Source organism: Bos taurus, chromosome 7 (genome assembly GCF_002263795.3).
Source record: "Bos taurus isolate L1 Dominette 01449 registration number 42190680 breed Hereford chromosome 7, ARS-UCD2.0, whole genome shotgun sequence".
Taxonomy (NCBI): domain Eukaryota; kingdom Metazoa; phylum Chordata; class Mammalia; order Artiodactyla; family Bovidae; genus Bos; species Bos taurus.
The window spans coordinates 40,871,288-40,895,803 of NC_037334.1; the positions used below are offsets into that span (position 1 = coordinate 40,871,288).

At 38.6% G+C, this 24,516-nt stretch overlaps 1 protein-coding gene across 1 annotated transcript in view; it reads left to right on the forward strand.

Annotated features, from left to right (window-relative positions):
- Positions 1–24,516, forward strand: part of GCSAML (germinal center associated signaling and motility like) — a 56,869-nt gene that overhangs the window by 23,479 nt on the left and 8,874 nt on the right. The window contains exons 2-3 of the mRNA XM_010807184.4: positions 3,002–3,061; positions 6,514–6,563. Coding sequence (XP_010805486.1) covers positions 3,002–3,061; positions 6,514–6,563 — 110 coding nt within the window. The remainder of the gene's footprint in view (positions 1–3,001; positions 3,062–6,513; positions 6,564–24,516) is intronic.

The window sequence follows — 24,516 nt, forward strand, 5'->3', positions numbered from 1 at the left end:
AAATTACATTCTGTATCTATGACTGTCAATTTCAAAGGAAAAGAAGTTTAACAAAAAGGAAAAGCAGGCTTCTTTTTAATAGTAAGAGAAGTGTACTCACTCTTTAGTCCACCATCACTGTGATAAAAACCAGGTATCATGAAAAAGAAAATTACAGACCTATATCACTGAGAAACACAGATGCAAATGCTCAAGAAAATACTAGTAAACAGAATCCAACAACACATTAAAAAGATTATATACCATGATCAAGTGGGATTTATTCCAGGGATGCAAGGGTTTTTCAGTATATACAAATCAATGAATGTAATACACCATGTTAATACATTAAAGAATAAAAACTATATGAACATCTCATAGGTGCAATAAAAGCTTTTGACAAAATTTGACACCCATTTGTGATTAAAAAAAAATACCCAGAAAATGGGCATAGAGGGAACCTATCTCAACATAACAAAGGCTATATAATGCAAACCCACAGCAAACATCATTCTCACTAGTGAAAAACCTGAAAGCATTTCCTCTAAGATCAGGAACAAGATAAGGATGTCTACTCTTACCACTGTTATTCAATATAATTTTGGAAGAGCTAGCCATGGCAATATGAAAAGAAAAACAAATAAAAGGAATCCATGTTGGAAAAGAAGAAGTAAAACTGTTACTGTTTGCAGATGACATGATACCCAACATAAAAAAAATCCTAAAGATGCCACCAGAAAACTACTAGAGCTAACTGATGAATTTGGTAGCTACAAGATACAAAATTAATGCACAGACATCTCTTGAATTTCTATACATTAACAATGAAAGATCAGAAAGAGAAATTAAGGAAGCAATGTCATTTATCATTGCAACAAAAAAGAGTGAAATACTTAGGAATAAACTCACCTAAGGAGGTGAAAGCTGGAGTAAGAAATGGCAAGCCACTTCAGTATTCTTAACTGGAAAATTTCATGGACAGCGGAGCCTGGTGGGCTACAGTCCATGGGGTTGCAAAGAGTTGAATAGGACTAATTAACTGAGCACAAGGAGGCAAAAGACCTGTATTTATAAATCAATAAGACAACATGATGATGAAAGAAATTGAAGATGACCCTAACAAATGGAAAAATATATCACATTCTTGGGCTGAAAGAATCAATATTGTGAAAAATGATTGTGCTACATAAAGCAACCTACAGATTCAATGTAATCCCTATCAAATTACCAACATTTTTTAGAGAATTAGGACAAAAAATTTTGCAGTGTATATGGAAAGGTGAAAGACCCCAAATGTCCAAAGTAATCTTGAGAAAGAAAAATGGAGCTAGAGGAATAAAGCTCCCTGACTTCAGCTGTGGTTCAGTCGCTCAGTCATTCCCACTCTTTGCAACCCCATGGACTGCAGCACGCCAGACTTCCCTGTCCTTCACTGTCTCCTGGGGTTTGCTTAAGCTACTACACTACAAAGCTGCAGTAATTAAAACAGTAAAATACTTGCACAAAACAGAAATACAGATCAATGGAACAGGATAGAAAGTCCAGAGGTAAACCCATCACCTATGGGTACCAAATCTATGACAAAGGAAGCAAGAATATACAGTGGACAAAAGACAGTCTCGTCAACAAGTGGTGCCTGGAAACCTTGACCGCTACATGTAAAAGAATGAAATTAGAACCTTATACCACACACAAAAATAAACTCAAAATAGACTAAAAACTGAAACATAAGACCAGATGCTATGCAATTCTTAGAGGAAAACATAGGGAGAACACTCTTTGACATAAATCACAACAAGATCATTTCTGACCATCTCCTAGAGTAATGAAAATAAAAACAAAAATAAACAAGTGAGACCTAATTAAACTTAAAAGCCTTTGCACAGCAAAGAAAACCATAAATAGGTGAAAAGACAATCCTGAGAACAGGGGAAAAGAAAATGCTTGCAAAAGAAGCAACTGACAAGGGATTAATCTCCAAAATATACAAACAGCTCAATAACAACAACAACAACAACAACAAACCCCAATTGGTGGAAGACCTAAATAGACATTTCTCCAAGAAAGACATACAGATGACCAAGAGCCATATGAAAAATTGCTCAATATCACTAATTATTAGAGAAATGTATTTTAAAAATACAATGAGGTATCACCTCACACCAATCAGAATGGCCATTTCAAAAAATCTACACACAACAAATGCTGGAGAGAGTGTGGAGAAAAGGGAACCTTCTTGCGCTATTGATGGGAAGGTAAACGGATATATGGAAAACATGGAAAACAGTACAGAGTTTCCTTAAAAAACTAAAAATAGAACTATTATATAACCCAGCAATCTCACTCCTGGGCATATACTCTGAAAAACCATAGTTCAAAAGGCACATGCCCCTCAGTGTTCATTATAGTACTATTTACTATACCCAGGATATGGAAGCAACCTAAATCCAGATGAGTGGATAAAGAATATGTCATACATATATACAATGAAACATTTTTCAGTCATAAAAAAGAACAAAGTTGGGTCATTTATACAGCTGTGAATGGACATAGGGTCTATCAGACACAGTGAATTGGTCAGAGAAAAACACATACCATGCATTAACATGTATGTGTGGAATCTAGAAAAATGGTATAGACGAACCTTTTTGTAGGGCAGGAATACAGATGCAGATGTAGAGAATGGACCTGTGAATACGGGGTGGGGTGGGATGAGACTAACATACAAATACCATCATGTGTAAAAGAGATAGTGAGAACCTGCTGTATAGTAGAGGGTGCTCAGCTCAATGCTCTATGATGACCTAGATAGATGGGATACAGGCTGGGGGAAGATCCAAGAAGGAGGATATATATATATATATATATATACAGCTGATTCAATTCACTGTGCAACAAAAATTAACACAAGTTGTAAGGCAACTATACCCCATTTTTTGAAAAATGTTAAGGAAAGCTAAAAAAGGAGACAGAAAGATTTGGAAAGAGATAACAATCTCTTTTTTTCTTGTGTGTTTTTTAGTTGCTTGAAAGACAATCAAAAGGAGCCTGGGAAGGTAAGCCCAGACGTGAAAAGAAAACGGTAAGAACATAGCATTTCAGAGTATTTTTTCCACTGATTTACTTCCAGAATCTCTACTGGAATCTCTAAGCTGTACCGTGACAGCTAATTCCTATCTTAGACCTCTTACAACCACAAGGATAAAATTCTTTGGCAATTGCCTCTAAGACTTGGTAGAATGTTAGATGGAGACTCTAAACATGAAAACTGGCTCATTAGTACACATATTTTGTTTCTTAATAGTTATATAATGCAAATGCATGAATGAAGAGCTGATATAAAGGATATTTGTTTCTGGTTGGTTATTTGGAATGACCACACTTCCAACTTATTCCACATACTTAGAATAATTTGGGGAAATATAAATCTAATCATGCCTTTCCCTTAAAACCCATCAATGTTTTTCTATTACACCCAGAATAAAATCCAAACTTCACCACGGACTAAAATTCAATATAGATTGACTCCTGTGTATGTCTCCAATATCATTCCTCACCCTGCATGCTCACCCGTTTTCTCCCAGGAAGTCATATCCTTCATGCCACTAATCTTCTTCACCTCAGGGCCCTGGCGCATGCTGCTTTGCTAGTGCACATGGGTTTCATTTTCCTTGTTTGTGATAGAAAATATCTCTTCTGGAGATGCTGGCTCTTACGATTTCTATGAGCTCCTTGACTAGACTATGTAAGAATGCTGTTTCCATACCACGTTGATTTTCTACACTGCCCCTCTCTTTATATTTTGTTATTGTTCAGTTGCTCAGTTGTGTCCGACTCCTTGTGACCCCAGGGTAGCATGCCAGGCTTCCCTGTCCTTCACTATCCCTGGAGTTTGCTCAAACTCAAGTCCATTGAGTCGATGATGCCATCCAACCTCTGTCGCCCCATCTCCTCCTGCCCTCCATCTTTCCCAGCATCAGGGTCTTTTCCAATGAGTTGGCTCTTTGCATCAAGTGACCAAAGTATTGGAGCTTCAGCTTCAGTGTCAGTCCTTCCAATGAAAATGCAAAATTTACTTCCTTTGGGCTTGACTGGTTTGATATCCTTGCAGTCCAAGGGACTCTCAAGAGTCTTCTCCAGCACCACTATTTGAAAGCATCGATTCATATTTTTCTAATGCCTTTCTTTTAACTTGTAACTTTATATTGTTAGTTTGGCTTTTTACATTCCATCTTCCTCTATAGACCAAGTGCATGTGAAGGCTCTAACCTTTGCTTGAACTTGTTAGTGCCTATCAGTTGCCCAACCCTGACAAGACACTCATGGAAAAAAAAAAGGCAGTGAAAAAGCAGTCTATATCTGGACACTCTTATCTTGCCACTGCTTAGATTAACAGAAACGCCATGACTTGTTTGTCAGTCATGAGCTTTTCATATCTTTGCACTCAACCCCTTTCCTAATCATTTCATCTCAAGGTCTGTTTTTCTGTCTCTGAGATGACCCTTTCTAGTCTTACAAAGTGTGAAGGTATGGGGGATGGAGAGGAAGACCTTGATGTTTGTTGGTGACAGGAAATAATTTTTGAGGAATCAGTCATTTCCTAAGTTTCAGCTATGCTTTCTCTGCACAAAGGAAAATGTAGAAATAATGGAGTGGCTATGCCTTCACTGTGACTCTTTGCAACTCCTCTTTACATTTTGTAGCTGGAGAAGAGGTAGAAAATATCTTGTGATGTTTCTGAACTAATGTTCTGATTGCATTCTATATCTGTAAAGTTTTCTCATGGATATTCCAGGATTCATTATTCTTGAAGTTCAGAAGCTGTTACACATCAATGTTCCCTATGATTTGTGTTTTTTTCACCCATAAAATCAATTTTAAGATTCAAGTCTTTATTTCAGGAGTTATTTTTTAAAAATGTCTTTGGATATTTTTGTTTTAATTGTTTGGTTCTCATGTCTTGAAATAGCAATTATGTGATATTAAGATTTCTTTTTTGTCATAATTATCATTATATTTCTAACCACTCTACCTCTTTATTTTCTACCATTTACTTTTTAGTCTCAAGTATTTTTTTTTATGGTACTGCTTGTTTTTTTTTTTTTTTTTTTTTACTTTGCCATGCTTTTACTAGTATTTTACTTTCCCTAAAAGCTTTGAGCTTTGCCATTTCTTTCAATTTCCCCCCCTTGATTTATGCTAACCCACTTTCCTGCTCCATGTATTTTATATATATATATATATATATAATTCAGTCCATGTGTGCAACTTTGTGCTTAGGACCTTGCTGTGCAAGCAGGTCATTTGTGAGATAAAGTAGTGTGTGTGTTGTCCATTGGTTTAGCAAGAGTGCTTCTCTGGAGGCTCAGACGGTAAAGGATCTGCCTAGAACACAGGAGACACGGGTTTGATCCCTGGGTTGGGAATATCCCCTGGAGAAGAGAATAGCTCCCCACTCTAGTATTCTTGCCCAGAGAATTCCATGGACAGAGGAACCTGGTGGGCTATAGTCCACAGGGTCACAAAGTGTCGAACATGATTGAGCATCTAACACTTTTACTTTTTGGGAGAGGAGAGATAATCTAAGACTCAGGCTTTGATTTTAGTATGTTGTCTCAGATTGCCTCCTCACCAAATATTTTCTTCCCTCTGCTCTGAGCACATCTCTGTTTTGTATGCATTACCCTCTTTGAGTTGGGAATATCATTATAGGTTGTATCCTTTGTCACTTCCATTTTGTCCTTCAAGTTTAAGAGTCTGGGAAAAGGAAACAAAAGTTGTGTTGGCAACTTCACCCCCTCTTTGTCTCTTCTTTGTTACGTGGTGTGGAATTGTGTGGCTGTAGAGATAATCTCTATTTCTTTCATCACTAGCCCATGCTTTTAATGTCTGTCACTGCAAGTTTGTAATTATAATTTCTAGAACTTATTATTTATCTTTAAAGATAAAGCGGAGAAATAAATTGAATTTTAATATTATCCTTTGGGTCATTCCTAGTTTCACTATATTGCACATATGCTTTTCCTATATATGATAATATACAATATATGTGGTCTAAACAATTTAGTAATTCCTAAGTACGATAAATTCATAAAATACTTTGTTGGCATTTGTGGAATTTGTTCTCTACTTTTCTTTCTTTTCTTAGATTTGTGTAGTTTTCCTTTTTTCACCCTTATTGAAGTATAATTAAAAAATAAAATTTTAAGACAAAGTTTTAAGATAATTAGAGAGTACTTGATGATTTATGTATATGTTTTGAAAGGATTGCCCCACTGATGTAATTAAAACATCCATCATCTCACATATTTATCTTTTAAAGATGTGAGAGCCTATTTCAATTATACAATACAGCATTAACTATATTTCATGGTTTTTCTGAAAGGAGAGTAAGCAAGTATTTAATTTTATTTAACCTTTGAACTATAAATTTAGCAATGAGCTTAAGTTAAGGGCAATGAAATGTTTCTTTCAAGTGCAACTTTGGCTTCAGAGAATTGGAGTGTCTCATGTTATTATCTTTTTCCTTTGTAGGCAGGAAGTGACTACACTTGAGATAGAAAATCAAGGTCAAGATAAGAAAAGTAAGTCATTGCTTCATAATATTTTTCATACTAGGGATGTCGTAAACATACAAATTAGCTGATGTTCTGATACTATGGTCCAGTTGGAGGAAATTCTGCTTGGAGTCCTTATAGGGATGTGATGGTCCTTTACTTGTTTTTGTCTCACAAAACTGATCTCATTATTCTTTATATTACAGTAGTATTTGAACATGATTTATTTCTGGCAGCATTTTATAGATTTCTAGGGGAAGGAATTAACCAAACTATGCCAATTTTAATTTATATATTGAAGTTTTAAAATAGGTTCATATTATCTGGTGTTGAGTGTTTTTTTTTTTTTTTTTTTAAAGCATTTACTCCATTTGATATAGTATCTAGGTGTTGTCGCTTAGTCGCTTGGTTGTATTGACTCTCTGTGACCCCAAGGACTATAGCCCACTAGGCTCCTCTGTCCATGGGATTTCCCAGGCAAGAATATTACAGTGGGTTGCCATTTCCTTCTCCGGCGGATCCGTCCAACCCAGGGATTGACACTGCATCTCCTGCATTTGCAGGCACATTCTTTACCACTGTAGTAATCATGCAATTACTCAAAATGAACAATTATGAAGAAAACTCACGTTTTCTTATCACTATTGCTTCAACTGTCCTCTCATCTTACAGTCAAACTTCTTGAAAGAATTGTATGGCCTCATTATTTGGGACTTTGCATTTCCCAGTCTAAGCTCAGAGTAGTTTACTTCTGGTACTACTGTTCCATTAAGCATGTTCAATGGACTATGAAACAACACGTTTTACCAGACTGCATCACAGCCATAATTAGAATAACATGCTTAAAGAGCATCATAGTGCACTGCACATATAGTTGTTATATGAAAATTATTTTTATTTTATATATGTATATGGTTATACTGAACCAGGACATAAAATATACTTTTAAGTATGGATCACATTAAAAAAAAGTTGAATGTCTCTGTTCAGATGTAACTACAGACTCTAAAGGACAACATTCAAACTTAATCTCCATCACTGTATTTCTAGCACTTGAAAATGTTTCTCAGCATCTCCCTCCTGAAATTCTTCCTTCCTTCATTTATTTGACACCACACTCTACTCTTTGGATCCTCAATTGTTGACCATTGCTCTATTGTCTGATGCTATCCTGTTTCAATACATCTGGAATGCTGGTGTTTGACCCAGATTTGGAAACTTTCTACTCTTTTGAGGAGCTTCTGTATGACGGATTTTATTTTATTTTTTCTAATCTTTGGTAGAATTTTCTAGGGAAAAGTATCTGAGGAAAATGTTTATTGTAAGCAATTTTTTCACTTCTAGACGCAAATGCTTTTGTAGTTATAGATTATTCACATTTTCTGTTTCATCTTGCCAGTTTTGCAAGTTAAATTTCTCATCAAACTTATCCTTTTTAATTAAAATTCTGAGGTCCTAAACTTAAAATTTTAAGTATTTAATGTTTACGGGATCTATAGTGATGCCCTCTTGCTATTCCTTTGAGCCCAACTCCAACGCAAATCCTGAGATTCACCAAATATTGTGCTACTTTTATTTACAGGAAGAGTAGATGCAAATTGATTGAGGTGGCTGCTGCTGCTGCTGCTAAGTCACTTCAGTTGTGTCTGACTCTGTGCGACTCCATAGAAGGCTCCCCCTTCCCTGGGATTCTTCAGGCAAGAACACTAGAGTGGGTTGCCATTTCCTTCTTCAATGCACGAAAGTGAAAAGTGAAAGTGAAGTCGCTCAGTTGTGTCTGACTCTTAGCAACCCCATGGACTGCAGCCTACCAGGCTCCTCCATCCATGGGATTTTCCAGGTGAAAGAGTACTGGAGTGGGGTGCCATTGCCTTCTCTGGATTGAGGTGGGGCTATCCTGAAATAATTCAGGCTACTACCCCCCACCCTCGACCCCCAAAACTTCACCAAGGTGAAGGTTCCTTCATTTTCCTATGGCAAACTATATATCTAAAGTATTCTAGGGTACTTGTCCCTTTGTGTTCACCAGGATCTATCAGCCTTATGTCCTCTATATAGTAGATTATTTTTATGTCCTGCAGATATATGAAATGATCAGTGTTCCTGCAAAGCAGATATTGACAGAGAGACAGAAATTGATAAAGCCCTGAAATACACCAATGAAGTAGCACTGGTGTCTCTTCATGAAAGCAAATGTATCTAAATATATGCCAATGCACTGCTTTAGTGAATTAACAGACCTCGTCTGCAACAGTAAATGCAACTGAAGTTATCTAATTAAGTTTGTGAAAATGTCCAAGACCCAGCCACATTTACTGAGGCCAAAAAGGGAAATTAAGTGAAAAAGTTATCAAAATTACCACCTCTGCATCTTTTTTTAAAAATTTAAATTTATTTATTTTAATTAGAGTCTAATTACTTTACAATATTGTATTGGTTCTGCATCTTTTTGATATTAAAGTCAATAATTATTTTATTGCTTTTTTTAGTTAGTTTACATTCCATTTGGACCAGAGCCATTTGGGGAGAATCTATACAATGCTACTGCAAATTGGTCAACATATCTGCTTTCACCCTTGTTTTAAAGTCATGGTAATATTCATTGGATATATTTATGGACCCCTTCAACACACTATGACATAGACATAGGAAAAAATTCCCTTCTCTTATTAGTGGGCTAAGGTAAAATAAGATTTTTTTTTAGGGAGGTTTCCTTGGTCCTTTAATCAGCTCTTGAACCACAAATTTAAAGTATCATATTCTCTGTTTATGTGCTCCAAAAACAATCAGATAATCAGTTAGTCTTTATAGTTCTCATTCTTTCCCTAAAGTCTGTTAGAGCAGTCATTTAGGCTAGGCTTTTCCACCCAAGTGACCCTTTTAATAAGTCTTTTGCCATTTGTACTGTGGACTACTTGTGTCTCATTTTTTAAAAAAATACTGATGGCATCTGCTCTGCCTCTAAACCTAATCAGCTGATGTAACTAAGCCCAGATTCTCATACCTTTGAGATTCTTCCTTTGGAAGTTTTTTACTTCAACCATTCCTGGTTTCAATAATTACATATCAGTCATAATTATTGGGTTGAACTGCAGGAAAGATGTGGCAGTCTATTAATGGTGTATGAATCATAACAGAGCCAGAAGACTTACCAAAATACAAACAGCAAGACAAATTTGCAATTTAGAAAGCACTGTGATGGTTACCATGTGTTATCTCATGGACATAGGGAAAGGAAGGTTATCTTTGCCATTTTCTGAGATGTTGGGGCAAGGATGAGAAGGTTATAGCACTAAATTCATTTAAATATTCTTATATTCCTAAATCTTTAGATATTTTCCTTTTTTGGCTTTATAACAAGGAATATATGGGTAGTAGGTAGAATAAGGGGCTTCCCAGGTGGTTTAGCAGTAAAGAATTTTCCTGCCAATACAAGAGATGTGGGTTCAGTTCCTGAGTTGGGAAGATCCCCTGGAGGAGGAAATGACAACCCTTTCCAGTATTGGAAAATACTGAGCACGCAAACAGGTATTAACAGAATAAAGGCCCCCAAAGATATCCAAGTTTGACTATATTTTTAAATGTCAAAAGGGACTTTGCATATGTGATTCAAGGTTTCTAGGTGGGGAGATGAACAAATGCTCTTAAAATGTAGAAGAGAGAAGCAGAAGTGATGCAGCACAGTGTCAGAGTGATGCAGCATAAGAAAAACTCAAACAGCTATTGCTTGTTTGTAGCAGTGGAAGGGGACAATGATCCAAGGAATGAGTGTAGCCTCCAGAAGCTGGAAAAGGCAAAGAAATTGAGTCTTCTTTAGAATCTCCAGAAAGGAATGCAGCTATGTCAACATCTTGATTTTGGCCCAGTGAGACTCAGAATTCTAGTATCTAAAACTGTAAGATATTAGTAATAAACTTGCATTGTTTTAAGCCATCAGGTTTGTGATAATTTGTTACAGCAGTTTTTGTTCAGTCACTCAGTCATGTCTGACTCTGCGACTCCATGGATGGCAGCAGGCCAGGCTTCCCTGTCCTTAACTCCCAGAGTTTGCTCAAGCTCATGTCCATTAAGTTGATGATGCCATCCAACCATCTCATCCTCCTTTTCCCCCTTCTCCTCCTGCCCTCAATCTTTCCCAGCATCAGGGTCTTTCCAATGAGCCAGCTCTTTGCATCTGTTTTGCAGAAAGTTTTCACTTTCATCTCAGGTTCACAGGATTTGTTAACAAAATAAGCCACTTGTTATATACAAATAAATAATACAGATATTAGAGAATTATCTAGCTTACTTTCAATATACTAACATTAAAAGAAAGGAGAAATAGAAAGAGCAAAAGATACATCACCATATTGGATTTTGACCAACATTCAGACTCAATCAGCTCTGGGAAGTCCCATGTCACAGGACATCTAGAGTTCCAATTGGGAAAGGGTCTCAGGCAGCATGTCCACTCCATGGGTGAGACTTCAAAGACTGCAATTTGGGTCTCCCATTTATAATCCCAGGACAGATGCAAAACTGATATCATCATCAATCTGTGACCAAATTGCAAGCCTCAGTTCAGACAGTCGCTCAGTCATGTCTGACTCTGAGACCCCATGAATCACAAAATGCCAGGCCTCCCTGTCCATCACAAACTCCTGGAGTTTACTTAAACTCATGTCCATCGAGTTGGTGATGCCATCCAGCCATCTCATCCTCTGTCATCCCCTTCTCCCCTGCCCCCAGTCCCTCCCAGCATGAGGGTCTTTTCCAATGAATCAACTCTTTGCATGAGGTAGCCAAAGTATTGGACTTTCAGCTTTAGCATCAGTCCTTCCAAAGAACACCCAGGACTGATCTCTTTCAGAATGGACTAGTTGGATCTGCTTGCAGTCCAAGGGACTCTCAAGAGTCTTCTCCAACACCACAGTTCAAAAGCATCAGTTCTTCGGTGCTCCGCTTTCTTCACAGTCCAACTCTCACACCCATACATGACCACTGGAAAAACCATAGCCTTGACTAGACGGACCTTTGTTGGCAAAGTAATGTCTCTGCTTTTGAATATGGTATCTAGGTTGGGCATAACTTTCCTTCCAAGGAGTAAGTGTCTTTTAATTTCATGGCTGCAGTCACCATCTGCAGTGATTTTGGAGCCCCAAAAAATAAAGTCTGACACTGTTTCCCCATCTATTTGCCATGAAGTGATGGGACTGGATGCCATGATCTTCGTTTTCTGAATGTTGAGCTTTAAGCCAACTTTTTCACTCTCCTCTTTCACTTTCATCAAGAGGCTTTTTAGTTCCTCTTCACTTTTTGCCATAAGGGTGGTGTCATCTGCATATCTGAGGTTATTGATATTTCTCCCAGCAATCTTGATTCCAGTTTGTGCTTCTTCCAGCCCAGCGTTTCTCATGATATACTCTGCATATAAGTTAAATAAGCAGGGTGACAATATACAGCCTTGACGTACTCCTTTTCCTATTTGGAACCAGTCTGTTGTTCCATGTCCAGTTCTAACTGTTGCTTCCTGACCTGCATACAGGTTTCTCAAGAGGCAGATCAGGTGGTCTGGTATTCCCATCTCTTGAAGAATTTTCCACATTTTATTGTGATCTACACAGTCAAAGGCTTTGGCATAGTCAATAAAGCAGAAATAGATATTTTTCTGGAACTCTCTTGCTTTTTCCATGATCCAGCGGATGTTGGCAATTTGATCTCTGGTTCCTCTGCCTTTTCTAAAACCAGCTTGAACATCTGGAAGTTCATGGTTCATGTATTGCTGAAGCCTGGCTTGGAGAATTTTGAGCATTACTTTACTAGCGTGTGAGATGAGTGCAATTGTGCGGTCGTTTGAGCATTCTTTGGCATTGCCTTTCTTTGGGATTGGAATGAAAACTGACCTTTTCCAGTCCTGTGGCCACTGCTGAGTTTTCCAAATTTGCTGGCATATTGAGTGCAGCACTTTCACAGCATCATCTTTCAGGATTTGAAATAGCTCAACTGGAGTTCCATCACCTCCACTAGCTTTGTTCATAGTGATGCTTTCTAAGGCCCACTTGACTTCACATTCTAGGATGTCTGGCTCTAGGTGAGTGATCACAGCATCGTGATTATCTGGGTCATGAAGATCTATTTTGTACAGTTCTTCTGTGTATCTTGCCACTTCTTCTTAATATCTATTGCGAGCCTAGTTTCATGCTAATTCTGTTTGTTTTGTCTTGTAAAACTTGGAATGTTGTTAAGCCTGGGGCTTGGTTGGCCAGGTCCCCTTCAGGGGCTCAACAATTTCAAGACTCTTCCCCCATTTTATGTAAGGTACTGAAAGTCTTGCACTCACAGCATGCAGTCACTCCCAGTCACTCCCAGTCAGGGCAGTTTCCAGGCAGGTTAGAAGCAAAGTCAGACGCCTGCTCTGCTTTGTCTCTGAAGCCTAAGTAAGACTGTGTGTGTATGTGAGTGTGTGTGTGTGTGTGTGTGTGTGCGCGTGCTCTTGCTTAATCTCTCAGTCGTGTCTGACTGTTGCAACGCCATAAACTGTAACCTGCCAGGCTCCTTTGTCCATGGGATTCTCCAGGCAAGAAAACTGGAGTGGGTTGCCATTTCCTTCTCCAGGGGATCTTCCTGACCCAGGAATGGAATCCAGTTCTCCTGCACTGGAGGCAGACTACTGACTGAGCTACAAGGGAAGTTTAATTTCCCTAACAGCATCAGGTAGCCAAAGTATTGAAGCTTCAGTATCAGTCCTTCCAATGAGTATTCAGGGTCTATTTTCTTTGGGATTGACTGGTTTGATCTCCTTGCTGTCCAAGGGACTCTCTAAATCTTCATAAGCACCGCAGTTCAAAAGCATCAATTCTTTGGCACTCAGCCTTCAGTATGGTCCGGCTCTCACAACCGTAGCACTACTGGAAAAACCATATCTTTGACTATACAGACTTTTGTCAGCAAAGTGATGTCTCTATTTTTTAGTACTCTATGTTTGTTATAGCTTTTCTTCCAGGGTGTAAGTGTCTTTTAATTCCATGGCAGCAGTAATAGGAGACAATTACAACCTGAAGCAGTAATGCCTTTTTATACAGGCCTTTACTGAGATTAATTCCTAGGCAGCCACTCTAGTTAATAATTAGACGTGCCTCTCAACTCTGTGAATTGCAGTATTGAGTCCAGACTTTCTGGTAAGTGCATCAGTATCTAGACATTCATTCTGTTCCATACCATATGTGTGCTTTCTTTCATAATCTAGGACTCACAGAATCAATTCAATAACAACAGAGTGTTGCTGAATTCACACTTTTGTTTGTTTTATTTGGGCAGGTTGTGAATACATATTAAGAGCATAAATAAAAAGGAAAATATCCTCTTTCTTTTTAAAAAATTTATTTATTTTAATTGGAGGCTAATTACTTTGCAATATTGTAGTGGTTTTTCCCATACATTGACATGATTCAGCCATGGGTTTATTTGTGTTCTCCATCCTGAACCCCTCTCTTAACTCCCTCCCCATCCCACCCCTCAGGATCATCCCAGTGCACCAGCCCTGAGCACCCTGTCTCATGTATAGAACCTGGACTGGCGATCTGTTTCATATATGATAATATACATGTTTCAATGCTATTCTCTCAAATCATCCCACCCTCGCCTTCTCCCACAGAGTCCATAAGACTGTTCTATACATTTGTGTCTCTTTTGCTGTCTCACATATAGGGTCATCGTTACCATCTTTCTAAATTCCATATATATGCATTAATATACTGTATTGGTGTTTTTCTTTCTGACTTACTTCACTCTGTATAATAGGCTCCAGTTTCATCCACCTCATTAGAACTGATTCAAATGCATTCTTTTTAATGGCTGAGTAATATTCCATTGTGTATATGTACCACATCTTTTTTATCCATTCATCTGCCGATGGACATCTAGGTTGCTTCATGTCCTGGCTATTATAAACAGTGCTGCAATGAACATTGGGGTACACGTGTCTCTTTCACTTCTGGTTTCCTTGGTGTGTATGTCCCACAGTGGGATTAGTGGGTCATAAGGCAGTTCTATTTCCAGTTTTTTAAGGAATCTCCACACTGTTCTCCATAGTGGCTCTACCAGTTTGCATTCCCACCAACAGTGTAAGAGGGTTTCCTTAATTTCTCCACATGCTGTCCAGCATTTATTTGTAGACTTTTTGATAGCAGCCATTCTGACTGGCGTGAGATGGTACCTCATTGTGGTTTTGATTTGCATTTCTCTGATAATGAGTGATGTTGAACATCTTTTCATATGTTTGTTAGCCATCTTTATGTCTTCTTTGGAGAAATATCTGTTTAGTTCTTCAGTCCATTTTTTGATTGGGTTGTTAATTTTTCTGGAATTGAGCTACAGGAATTGCCTATATATTTTTGAGATTAATTCTTTGTCAGTTGCTTTGTTTGCTATGATTTTCTCTCATTCTGAAGGCTGTTTTATCACCTTGCTTATAGTTTCCTTCATTGTGCAAAAGCTTTTAAGTTTAATTAGGTCCCACTTGTTTATTTTTGCCTTTTTTCCATTACTCTGGGAGGTGGGTATAGAGGATCCTACTGTGATTTATGTCAGAGTGTTTTGCCCAAATTTTCCACTAGAAGTTTTATAATTTCTGGTCTTATGTTTAGATTTTTAATCCATTTTGAGTTTATTTTTGTGTATGGTGTTAGAAAGTGTTCTAGTTTCATTCCTTTACAAGTGGTTGACCAGTTTTCCCAACACCACTTGTTAAAGAGATAGTCTTTCTCCATTATATATTCTTGCCTCCTTTGTCAAAGATAAGGTCTCCATAGGTGTGTGGATTTATCTCTGGACTTTCTATTTTGTCCCATTGATCTATGTTTCTGTCTTTGTGCCAGTACCATACTGTCTTGATGACTGTAGCTTTGTAGTGTAGCCTGAAGTCAGGCAGGTTGATTCCTCCAGTTCCATTCTTCTTTCTCAAGATTGCTTTGGCTATTAGAGGTTTTTTGTATTTCCATACAAATTGTGAAATTATTTGTTCTAGTTCTCTGTAAAATACCGTTGGTAGCTTGATAGCGATTGTGTTTAATCTATAGATTACTTTTGATAGTATACTCATTTTCACTATATTGATTCTTCCAATCCATGAACATGGTATATTTCTCCATCTATTTGTGTCATCTTTGATTTCTTTCATCAGTGTTTATAGTTTTTTTTTTCTTTTATTTTATTTTTAAACTTTACATAATTGTATTAGTTTTGCCAAATATCAAAATGAATCCGGTCTTTTGTTTCTTTACGTAGATTTATTCCTAAGTATTTTATTTTTTTGTTGTTGCAATGGTGAATGGAATTGTTTCCTTAATTTCTCTTTTTGTTTTCTCATTGTTAGTGTATAGGAATGCAAGGGATTTCTGTGTGTTGATTTTATATACTGCAGCTTTCCTATATTCATTGATTAGCTCTAGTAATTTTCTAGTAATCTTTAGGGTTTTCTATGTAGAGGATCATGTCATCTGCAAACAGTGAGAGTTTTACTTCTTCTTTTCCAATCTGGATTCCTTTTATTTCTTTTTCTTCTCTGATTGCTGTGGCTAAAACTTCCAAAACTATGTTGAATAGTAGTGGTGAGAGTGGGCACCCTTGTCTTCTTCCTGACTTTAGGGGAAACATTTTCAATTTTTCACCATTGAGGGTGCTGTTTGCTGTGGGTTTATCATATATAGCTTTTATTATGTTGAGCTATGTTCCTTCTATGCCTGCTTTCTGGAGGGTTTTTATCATAAATGGGTGTTGAGTTTTGTCAAAGGCTTTCTCTGCATCTATTGAGATAATCATATGGTTTTTACCTTTCAATTTGCTAATGTGGTGTATTACATTGATTGATTTGCAGGTATTAAAGAATCCTTGCATCCCTGGGATAAAGCCCACTTGGTCATGATGGATGATCTTTTTAATATGTTGTTGGATTCTGTTTGCTAGGATTTTGTTAAGGAGTTTTGCATCTATGTTCATCAGTGATATTGGCCTGTGGTTTTCTTTTTTTGTGGCATCTTTGTCTGGTTTTGGTATTAGGGTGATGGTGGCCTCATAGAATGAGTTTGGACGTTTATCTTCCTCTGCAATTTTCTGGAAGAGTTTGAGCAGGATAGGTGTTAGCTCTTCTCTAAATTTTTGTAGAATTCAGCTGTGAAGCCATCTGGTCCTGGGCTTTTGTTTGCTGGAAGATTTCTAACTACAGTTTTGATTTCCATGCTTGTGATGGGTCTGTTAAGATTTTCTATTTCTTCCTGGTTCAGTTTTGGAAAGTTATACTTTTCTAGGAATTTGTCCATTTCTTCTGAGTTGTCCATTTTATTGGCATATACTTGCTGATAGTAGTCTCTTATGATCCTTTGTATTTCTGTGTTGTCTGTTGTGGTCTCTCCATTTTCATTTCTAATTTTGTTGATTTGGTTCTTGTCCCTTTGTTTCTTGATGAGTCTCGCTAATGGTTTGTCTATTTTATTTATCTTCTCAAAGAACCAGCTTTTAGCTTTGTTGATTTTTGCTATGGTCTCTTTTGTTTCTTTTGCATTTATTTCTGCCCTAATTTTAAAGATTTCTTTCCTTTTACTAACCCTGGGGTTGTTCATTTCTTCCTTTTCTAGTTGATTTAGGTGTAGAGTTAGGTTATTTATTTGACTTTTTTCTTGTTTCTTGAGGTAAGCCTGTATTGCTATGAACCTTCCCCTTAGCACTGTTTTACAGTGTCCCATAGGTTTTGGGTTGTCGTGTTTTCATTTTTATTTATTTCTATGCATATTTTGATTTCTTTTTTTATTTATTCTGTGATTTGTTGGTTATTCAGAAGCGTGTTGTTTAGCCTCCATATGATGGAATTTTTAATAGTTTTTTTCTTGTAGTTGACATCTAATTTTACTGCATTGTGGTCAGAAAAGATGCTTGGAATGATTTCAATTTTTTTGAATTTACCAAGGCTAGATTTATGGCCCAGGATGTGATCTATCCTGGAGAAGGTTCCATGTGCACTTGAGAAAAAGGTGAAATTCATTGTTTTGGGGTGAAATGTCTTATAGATATCAATTAGGTCTAATTGGTCCATTGTATCATTTAAAGTTTGTGTTACCTTGCTAATTTTCTGTTTAGTTGATCTATCCATAGGTGTGAGTGTGGTATTAAAGTCTCCCACTATTATTGTATTATTGTTAATTTCCCCTTTCACACATGTTAGCATTTGCCTTACATATTGTGGTGCTCCTATGTTGGGTGAATATATATTTATAATTATTGTATTTTCTTCTTGGAATGATCCTTTGATCATTATGCAGTGTCCTTCTTTGTCTCTTTTTATGGCCTTTATTTCAAAGTCTATTTTATCTGATATGAGTATTGCTACTCCTGCTTTCTTTTGGTCTCCATTTGCATGAAATATCTTTTTCCAGTCTTTCACTTTCAGTCTGTGTGTCCTTTGTTTTGAGGTGGGTCTCTTGTAGACAGAATATATAGGGGTCTTGTTTTTGTATCCATTCAGCCAGTCTTTGTCTTTTGGTTGGGGCAGTTAACCCATTTACATTTTTTAAATTATTGATAAATATGTTCCCATTGCCATTTACTTTGTTGTTTTGGGTCCGAGTTTATACACCTTTTCTGTGTTTCCTGTCTAGAGAAGATCCTTTAGCATTTGTTGAACAGCTGGTTTCAGTTCAGTTCAGGTTTAGTCGCTCAGTCGTGTCTGACTCTTTGAGACCCCATGCAGCACGCCAGGCCTCCCTGTCCACCACCAATTCCCGGAGTTCACTCAGACTCAGGTCCATTGAGTCAGTGATGCCATCCAGCCTTCTCATCCTCTGTTGTCCCCTTCTCCTCCTACCCCCAATCCCTCCCAGCATCAGAGTCTTTTTCAATGAGTCAACTCTTCACATGAGGTGGCCAAAGTACTGGAGTTTCAGCTTTAGTATCATTCCTTCCAAAGAAATCCCAGGGCTGATCTCCTTCAAAATGGACTGGTTGGATCTCCCTGCAGTCCAAGGGACTCTCAAGAGTCTTCTTGAACACCACAGTTCAAAAGCATCAACTCTTTGGTGCTCTGCTTTCTTCACAGTCCAACTCTCACATCTATACATGACCACTGGAAAAACCATAGCCTTGACTAGACGGACCTTTGTTGGCAAAGTAATGTCTTTGCTTTTCAATATGGTATCTAGGTTGGACATAACTTTCCTTCCAAGGAGTAAGCGTCTTTTAATTTCATGGCTGCAGTCACCATCTGCAGTGATTTTGGAGCCCCCCAAAATAAAGTCTGACACTGTTTCCACTGTTTCCCCATCTATTTCCCATGAAGTGATGGGACCAGATGTCATGATCTTTATTTTCTGAATGTTGAGCTTTAAGCCAACTTTTTCACTCTACTCTTTCAATTTCATCAAGAGGCTCTTTAGTTCCTCTTCATTTTCTGTCATAAGGGTGGTGTCATCTGCATATCTGAGGTTTCTGATATTTCTCCCAGCGATCTTGATTCCAACTTGTGCTTCTTCCTGTCCATTATTTCTCATCATGTATTCTGCATAGAAGTTAAATAAGCAGGGAGACAATATACAGCCTTGACATACTCCTTTTCCTATTTAGAACCAGTCTGTAGTTCCATGTCCAGTTCTAACTGTTGCTTCCTGACCTGCATATAGGTTTCTCAAGAGGCAGATCAGGTGGTCTGGTATTCCCATCTCTTGAAGAATTTTCCACAGTTTATTGTGATCCACACAGTCAAAGGCTTTGGCTTAGTCAATAAAGCAGAAATAGATGTTTTTCTGAACTCTCTTGCTTTTTCCATGATCCAGTGGAAATTGGCAATTTGATCTCTGGTTCTTCTGCTTTTTCTAAAACCAGCTTGAACATCTGGAAGTTTATGGTTCATGTATTGCTGAAGCCTGGCTTGGAGAATTTTGAGCATTACTTTACTAGCATGTGAGATGAGTGCAATTGTGTGGTAGTTTGAGCATTCTTTGGCATTGCCTTTCTTTGGGATTGGAATGAAAACTGACCTTTTCCAGTCCTGTGGCCACTGCTGAGTTTTCCAAATTTGCTAGCATATTGAGTGCATCACTTTCACAGCATCATCTTTCAGATTTGAAATAGCTCAACTGGAATTCCATCACCTCCACTAGCTTTGTTCGTAGTGATGCTTTCTAAGGCCCACTTGACTTCACATTCCAGGATGTCTGGCTCTAGGTGAGTGATCACAGCATCGTGATTATCTGGGTTGTGAAGATATTTTTTGTACAGTTCTTCTGTGTATCCCTGCCATGTCTTCTTAAAACCTACTGCTTCTGTTAGGTTCATACTATTTCTGTCCTCCAAGTCTATGCCCCAACCAGTAATGCTGAAGAAGCTGAAGTTGAACGGTTCTAAGAAGACCTACAAGACCTTTTAGTACTAACACCCAAAAAAGATGTCCTTTTCTTTATAGGGGACTGGAATGCAAAAGTAGGAAGTCAAGAAACACCTGGTAACAGGCAAATTTGGACTTGGAATATGGAATGAAGCAGGGCAAAGACTAATAGAGTTTTGCCAAGAAAATGCACTTGGCATAGCATTTGGCCATAGTTTGGTCATAGCAAACACCCTCTTCCAACAACACAAGAGAAGACTCTACACATGGACATCACCAGATGGTCAACACTGAAATCAGATTGATTATATTCTTTGCAGCCAAAGGGGAAGCTCTATACAGTCAACAAAAACAAGACTGGGAGCTGACTGTGGCTCAGATCATGAACTGCTTATTGCCAAATTCAGACTTGAATTGAAGAAAGTAGGGAAAAACACTAGACCATTGAGGTATGACCTAAATCAAATCCCTTAGCATTTGGGAAGTGGAAGTGAGAAATAGATTTAAGGGACTAGATCTGATAGATAGAGTGCCTGATGAACTATTGACGGAGGTTTGTGACATTGTACAGGAGACAGGGATCGAGATGATACCCATGGAAAAAGAAATGCAAGAAAGCAAAATGGCTGTCTGAGGAGGCCTTACAAATACCTGTGAAAAGAAGAGAAGCGAAAAGCAAAGAGAAAAGGAAAGATATAAGCATCTGAATGCAGAGTTCCAAAGAATAGAAAGAAGAGATACGAAAGTCTTCTTCAGTGACCAATGCAAAGAAATAGAGGAAAACAACAGAATGGGAAAGACTAGAGATATCTTCAAGAAAATTAGAGATACCAAGGGAACATTTCATGCAAATATGGGCTCGATAAAGGACAGAAATGATATGGACCTAACAGAGCTGATTTGGTGGTGCTGAATTCTCTCGGCTTTTGCTTGTCTGTAAAGCTTTTGCTTTCTCCTTCAGATCTGAATGAGATCCTTGCTGGGTATAGTAATCTGGGTTGTACGTTTTTCTTTTTCATCACTTTAAGTATGTCCTATCATTTCCTTCTGGCTTGAAGAGTTTCTGTTGAAAGATCAGCTGGTATCCTTATGGGAATCCCCTTGTGTGTTATTTGTTGTTTTTCCCTTGCTGCTTTTAATATTTGTTCTTTGTGTTTGATCTTTTTAAATTTGATTAATATGTGTCTTGGGGTGTTTCACCTTGGGTTTATCCTGTTTGGGACTCTCTGGGTTTCTTGGTTTGGGGTGACTATTTCCTTCCCCATTTTAGGGGAATTTTCAACTATTATCCCCTTAAGTATTTTCTCATGGCCTTTCTTTTTGTCTTCTTCTTCTGGGACTCCTATTTTTAGAATGTTGGGGCGTTTGACATTGTCCCAGAGGTCTCTGAGGTTGTCTCATTTCTTTTAATTCTTTTTTCCTCTCTGCTTCATTTATTTCCACCATTCTATCTTCAACCTCACTTACCCTAACTTCTGCCTCTGTTATTCTACTGTTGGTTCCCTCCAGAGTGTTTTTGATTTCATTTATTGCATGATTCATTATTGATTGACTCTTTTTCATTTCTTCTAGGTCTTTGTTAAACATTTTTTGCATCTTCTCAATCCTTGTCTCCAGGCTATTTATCTGTAACTCCATTTTATTTTTAAGATTTAGGATCATTTTTAGTATCATTATTCTGAATTCTTTTTCAGGTAGACTCCCTATCTCCTCCTCTTTTGTTTGGTTTGGTGGGCATTTATCATGTTCCTTTATCTGCTGAGTATTTTTCTGCCTTTTCATCTTGTTTAGATTGCTGTGTTTGGGGTGGCCTTTCTGTATTTTGGCAGTTTGTGGTTCCTCTTAATATAGAGGTTCCTCCCTGTGGGTTGGGTTGGATGAGTGGCTTGTTATGGTTTCCTGGTTAGGGAAGCTTGTGTCAGTGTTCTGGTGGGTGGAGCTGGATTTATACTCTCTGGAGTGCAATGAAGTGTTCAGTAATGAGTTTTGAGATGTCAGTGGGTTTGGTGTGACTTTGGGCAGCCTGTATATTAAAGCTCAGGGCTATATTCCTGTGTTCCTGGAGAATTTGTGTGGTATGTCTTGCTCTGGAACTTGTTGGCTCTTGGGTGGAGCTTGGTTTCAGTGTGGATATGGAGGCTTTTGGATGACCTCTTTATTTATTAATGTTCCCTTGAGTCAGGGGTTCTCTGTTGTTCTCAGGTTTTGGATTTAAGCCTCCTGCCTCTGGTTTTCACTCTTATTCTTACAGTAGCCTTAGGACTTCTCCATCCATATGGCACAAATGATAAAACATCTAGGTTAATGGAGAAAAGATTCTCCACAATGAGGGACACCCAGAAACGTTAGCTGAGTTACATGGAGAAGAGAAGAGGGAGGAAGGAGATAAAGGTGACCACGAGGAGAAGAGGGGGAATCAAAAGGGGAGAGAGCAATCTAGCCAATAATGAAATCCCTATGTGCTCTCCACAGCCTGAAACACCCAGAGAGGTTCATGGAGTTACAAAGAGAAGAAAAGAGAGAGGAAAGAGATAGAGGTGACCCTGAGAAGAAGAGGGGGGTCAAAAGGAGAGAGACAGATCTAACCAGTAATCAGATCCCTAAGTGTTCTCCACAGCCTAGAATACCCAAAGAGATTCATAGAGTTGGGTAGAGAAGTGAAGGGGGAGGGAGGAGACAGAGGTGACCTAGGGGAGAAAAAGGAGAGTCAAAAAGGGGAGAGGGCAATCAAGCCAGTAATCACACTCCTAAGTAAAAATGGGTACTAAAGATTGGATTCTTAAAGGTACAAAATTGATAACAAATACCAAAAAGCAAAGATTAAAAATCTAGAGTAGACGTTAGACTCTCAAAAATACAATATTAAAGAAGCAAAACAAAATCACAAAAATTATTAAAAAATATATGAAGTTTGCTTTAAAAATAGGGTTTTTTGTTTTTGCAATAGTAGATTATAAAAATGAAAATTAAAGGAGTAAGAGGACTTAAAAAGAAAATAAAAAAATTTTTTAAATAGTAAAATTGTAAGTTGGAATTTCTCTGGAGCTGTTGAGGGCAGTGTGGGGTCAGCTCAGTTTCAAATAGTTCCTTGTTCCAGCTTATACTTCTCAAGATCTATAGGCCCCTTCCAATGTAATCGGTGCTAACTACAGGGTTTTAATCTGTTGCACCTGTCACTTCCAAAGTTGTTCCCTCTGTTTATTTTGGTTCCCTCTGTTTATTTTGGCTTCTTCTGTTTGCAAGTCTCTTCAGTGTCTAATTTCCACCCTGACACAACGGGAAGAAGGTGGTCACTTATTTAGGCTCGTTTGTTCAGTCGTGGTGTGGGGAGAGAGTAACACTGCAAATGAATATCACTGGTGTGTGTGGGGAGTGCTTGCAGTGTTTTGGCCACACTGGGTTTGCCCCCGCGCACAGCGTGTGTGCTTTCACAGTCTACACTGCCCAGGCTCCAGGTTGCTCTGCAGGGGAACTGTCTAAAGCAGGCCCTGGGTTGAGTGCACTTCCCAGGTCTAAGCTGCTCAGGTTCAGTTTCTCGGGTACTCCACAAAGGTGCAGACTCGGTTGGGCCTGTGATTTGTGCCCTTCCCAGGTCTGAACAGCTCAAATGACCAGGTGCTTGGCGAGCACACACTCCCCAGGTGTGGTGCGTCTTATCGCCTCCCCCGTCCCAGCCACTCAGTTTCCTGGGTGTGTAGTGGGAGTGCCATCTCAGGTGTGCCCTGTGTCTCTTCTGGGGAGCTGATCTCTGGTTGCAATCCTGATGGATGTCAACCATCCAGGATCCCAGGAAAACTTGGTTAGCAACTGGGAGCATGCTTGCAGCTTGATAGAGGATGCCATCTCTGGGGCCAAGATTGCCCCTTTCTGGCTCTGGCTGTTGCCCGCCTGCTTCTCTGCCTCCAGCGGGGGATGGGCTGGTCCACTGCTGGCTAGCTCTCCTCTGGTATTCAGTCAGTCCTTTGTTCTGTGAGCAGGCCGGCAGTGCCTAAGGCGGGAAAGTTTTTTTTTTCTCTCTCTCTCTCTCTCTGGGTATCCCTCAGTTTGAGTTGGTATCTCTCATTAGCTCCCTCATATTGCCCTCAGGGCATTCAAGCCTGGTCTTTACCCTAAACAATGCAGCATGTGCCTCCCTGTTCAGCCCCCACATGCTGGTGGTGAACGCAAGCATCTGGGCTACTTTTCCAACGCAAGCATCTGGGCTACTTTTCCGCTGGGAGTTGCCATTAGGCGCGTAATCTGTGGGTTTTATTTATTTATTTTTCCACCTGGTTATGTTGCCCTCTGAGATTCCAAGATTCCCCACAGACCCGCTGGTGAGAGGGTTTCCTGGTGTTTGGAACTTCTCCTCTTTTACGACTCCCTCCTAACTCTTTTGTCTCTCTTTTTATCTTTTATATTTTGTCCTACCTCCTTTCAAAGACAATGAGCTGCCTTTCTGGGTGTCTGGTGTCCTCTGCCAGTGTTCAGAAGTTGTTTTGTGGAATTTGCTCAGTGTTCAAATGTTCTTTTGATGAATTTGTGGGGGAGAATGTGGTCTCCTCGTCTTATCTCTCTTTCTTTTATAATCTGCTTTATGTCAAGGGTATGCTTGGATCTGATTTTTATCTTCAGTATGAATAAGAATGTATT